The sequence below is a fragment of the Galeopterus variegatus genome, unplaced genomic scaffold (genome assembly GCF_000696425.1).
Source record: "Galeopterus variegatus unplaced genomic scaffold, G_variegatus-3.0.2 Scaffold1009, whole genome shotgun sequence".
In the NCBI taxonomy this organism is placed as follows: Eukaryota; Metazoa; Chordata; class Mammalia; order Dermoptera; family Cynocephalidae; genus Galeopterus; species Galeopterus variegatus.
This window is the reverse complement of record NW_007727120.1, coordinates 93,361-96,335: the sequence shown is the minus strand read 5'-3', so window position 1 is coordinate 96,335 and position 2,975 is coordinate 93,361. Positions and strand designations below refer to the sequence as shown.

The following is a 2,975-nucleotide window of genomic DNA, read 5'->3' as shown; positions in this document are numbered from 1 at the left end:
AGAATTTATGTAAAGTTTGTCCACAAAATTCAGTGCTTTATCACAGGCTGTGCAACTGTTTTCTGACTCTGTTGAGTGTGCTAATCTCAGTTTTTAACCAGACTTTAAGTAGGAGTCAGGCATAATTGAAAGGGCTAGACTAGTAGTTAACAAGGGCTCTGGAGCGTGTTCCAACATTCTCAGCTGCGTGATCTTGAGCAAATTAACCTCCCTATGTCTCGGTTGCAACTGTGAAATGGAGATAACAGTAGTACCCGTCATGGGTCCTTGCGGAATACTTAAAACCTTCCACGCCCGACACACAGTGGGCACTCAATAAATATTAGTTATTACTATTTTCTATTCCCCACAGCACATATCCAGAAACTCAGGTTGAGCCATGTTACAGAGCTTTTTTTTTTTTTTTTCCTTGACCGGTAAGGGGATAGCAACCCTTAGCCCAGTGTCGTCCGCACCACGCTCAGCCAGCAAGCGCACCGGCCATCCCTATATAGGATCTGAACCCGCAGCATCAGCACTACCAGCGCCGCACTCTCCCAAGTGAGCCAAGGGGCCGGCCCAGAGCTTTCCAAAAGCCTACAGTGGTTCTCCCTTATTAATGAGATAAATGTCTTAAGCCACTTAAGGTTCCCCGGGTGTGAGCATCACACCCTACACTACCATCACATCCCAAATCCCAATGCACTCCGCGAAGGCATTCTCTCACTCTGTGCTTCCGCTCCTGCTACCACGTCTTCCCACCCCTCCTCCTCCACCATTCATCTGAAATCCTCTCTCGGGAGTGTTTGGTTATTGGCATTGCTCCCTTACCAGAATGTAAACTGAGCTGGAACAGTAGCTGGCACATAATAAATGCTTAGGGAACATTTACTGAATGAATGAATGACATCTGCACCTATTAAGTTTTTTTTCAAAATTTAGAACAAATTCTACCAATTCCATGCATGTAGTCTTTCTAGATGTCCTTTGTAAGATTAAAATTTATTTATTCTGGGCTGTAAAGGCATATTTCTTGGACAGATTTTATTCACTGATATTCACTAATATTAATATTAAACATTCGCTAACACAGTAAAATTTTTTAAAATAGCAGCTAATGTTTAAACAGCACTAATGATGGGAGAGGTTCTGTGCTAAGAGCCTGATATGTATCCAACTCATTTAATCCTCACTACTCCACCTAAAAGTAGGTATTGATTCATCCCACTTTTACAGATGAGGAAATTGAGGCCCAGAGNAGTAAAATTTTTTAAAATAGCAGCTAATGTTTAAACAGCACTAATGATGGGAGAGGTTCTGTGCTAAGAGCCTGATATGTATCCAACTCATTTAATCCTCACTACTCCACCTAAAAGTAGGTATTGATTCATCCCACTTTTACAGATGAGGAAATTGAGGCCCAGAGAAGTTAAAGAACTTGCCCAAAGTCACACAGATGGCAAGTGGAGGGCACCATTTTTCACCCAGTCCCAACTAACAGCTGTCCCTTACTTCTGTTTCTCCTACAAACAATATCCGATTCCCATCCCCAATTCAGGTCGTTGGTTCAAAGTTGGCAGAAGCAATGTAAATCGGAACACACGCAATACATTAAACTAACACGTGGTTCGCTCCGGGCTATGATGCCCTCTCTAGCTTCCGCGGGCGTGCAGGGCGAGTGCCACACGTCCCATCAAAGCCTTGGACTTCGCCCAGGTCTCTATGATGAGGACGCGGTGTGGTATAATTGAGGGTCACCCACTGCCTTCCTGGGCCTCACGACCCAACTCAAGTTTCTCGTATTCCTAGGTGGCCTGGGACTCTCCTTTTAGTCAACAACCCCCCTCCCCTCCACGCGCAGCTTATCTTGCTCAGGGGCTCAATTCACCGAAGCTTCCTCCAGGTCCGCAGGTAAAGGAATAAAGGAAGCTGACCCTCCTCCCCACCCCATGAGGCCCAACCCACCCTTAACAGCCCAGTCCTAGCTCCTGTGCACCCCGCAGACCCAATCCGAGCCCCTTGCCCTGCTCCCGCCCAAAGCTTATCGTCCTGACCCCGTGCTCCACACTCGGAGCCCGGCTGACCGCGTCGCACGCCTCCCCCGCGCGCTGGTGACTCAACCCGGGGAAGCGAAACCTCTTTTACAGATGAGGAAATTGAGGCCCAGAGAAGTTAAAGAACTTGCCCAAAGTCACACAGATGGCAAGAGGGCACCATTTTTCACCCAGTCCCGACTAACAGCTGTCCCTTACTTCTGTTTCTCCTACAAACAATATCCGATTCCCATCTCCAATTCAGGTCGTTGGTTCAAAGTTGGCAGAAAAGCAATGTAAATCGGAGCACACGCAATACATTAAACTAACACGTGGTTCGCTCCGGGCTATGATGCCCTCTCTAGCTTCCGCTGGGCGTGCAGGGCGAGTGCCACACACGTCCCATCAAAGCCTTGGACTTCGCCCAGGTCTCTATGATGAGGACGCGGTGTGGTATAATGGAGGGTCACCCACTGCCTTCCTGGGCCTCACGACCCAACTCAAGTTTCTCGTACTCCTAGGTGGCCTGGGACTCTCCTTTTAGTCAACAACCCCCCTCCCCTCCACGCGCAGCTTATCTTGCTCAGGGGCTCAATTCACCGAAGCTTCCTCCAGGTCCGCAGGTAAAGGAATAAAGGAAGCTGACCCTCCTCCCCACCCCATGAGGCCCAACCCACCCTTAACAGCCCAGTCCTAGCTCCTGTGCACCCCGCAGACCCAATCCGAGCCCCTTGCCCTGCTCCCGCCCAAAGCTTATCGTCCTGACCCCGTGCTCCACACTCGGAGCCCGGCTGACCGCGTCGCACGCCTCCCCCGCGCGCTGGTGACTCAACCCGGGGAAGCGAAACCTCTCGGTTTTTTCCGACCCATCCAGAGGCGCCTGTGCCCCGCCCCTGCCCGCGTCCCGTCCCGACCACTGCCCCCGCCCCCGCCCCGCCTGAAGTTGCTCTTCGGGTTGGAGCC

At 50.3% G+C, this 2,975-nt stretch overlaps 1 protein-coding gene across 1 annotated transcript in view; it reads left to right on the top strand.

The window, feature by feature from the left end:
- The first annotated feature begins 1,619 nt into the window (after positions 1–1,619).
- SIAH2 (siah E3 ubiquitin protein ligase 2) overlaps positions 1,620–2,975 on the top strand; it is a 23,854-nt gene continuing 22,498 nt past the window's right edge. The window contains exons 1-3 of the mRNA XM_008574177.1: positions 1,620–1,715; positions 1,983–2,090; positions 2,728–2,866. Coding sequence (XP_008572399.1) covers positions 1,620–1,715; positions 1,983–2,090; positions 2,728–2,866 — 343 coding nt within the window. The remainder of the gene's footprint in view (positions 1,716–1,982; positions 2,091–2,727; positions 2,867–2,975) is intronic.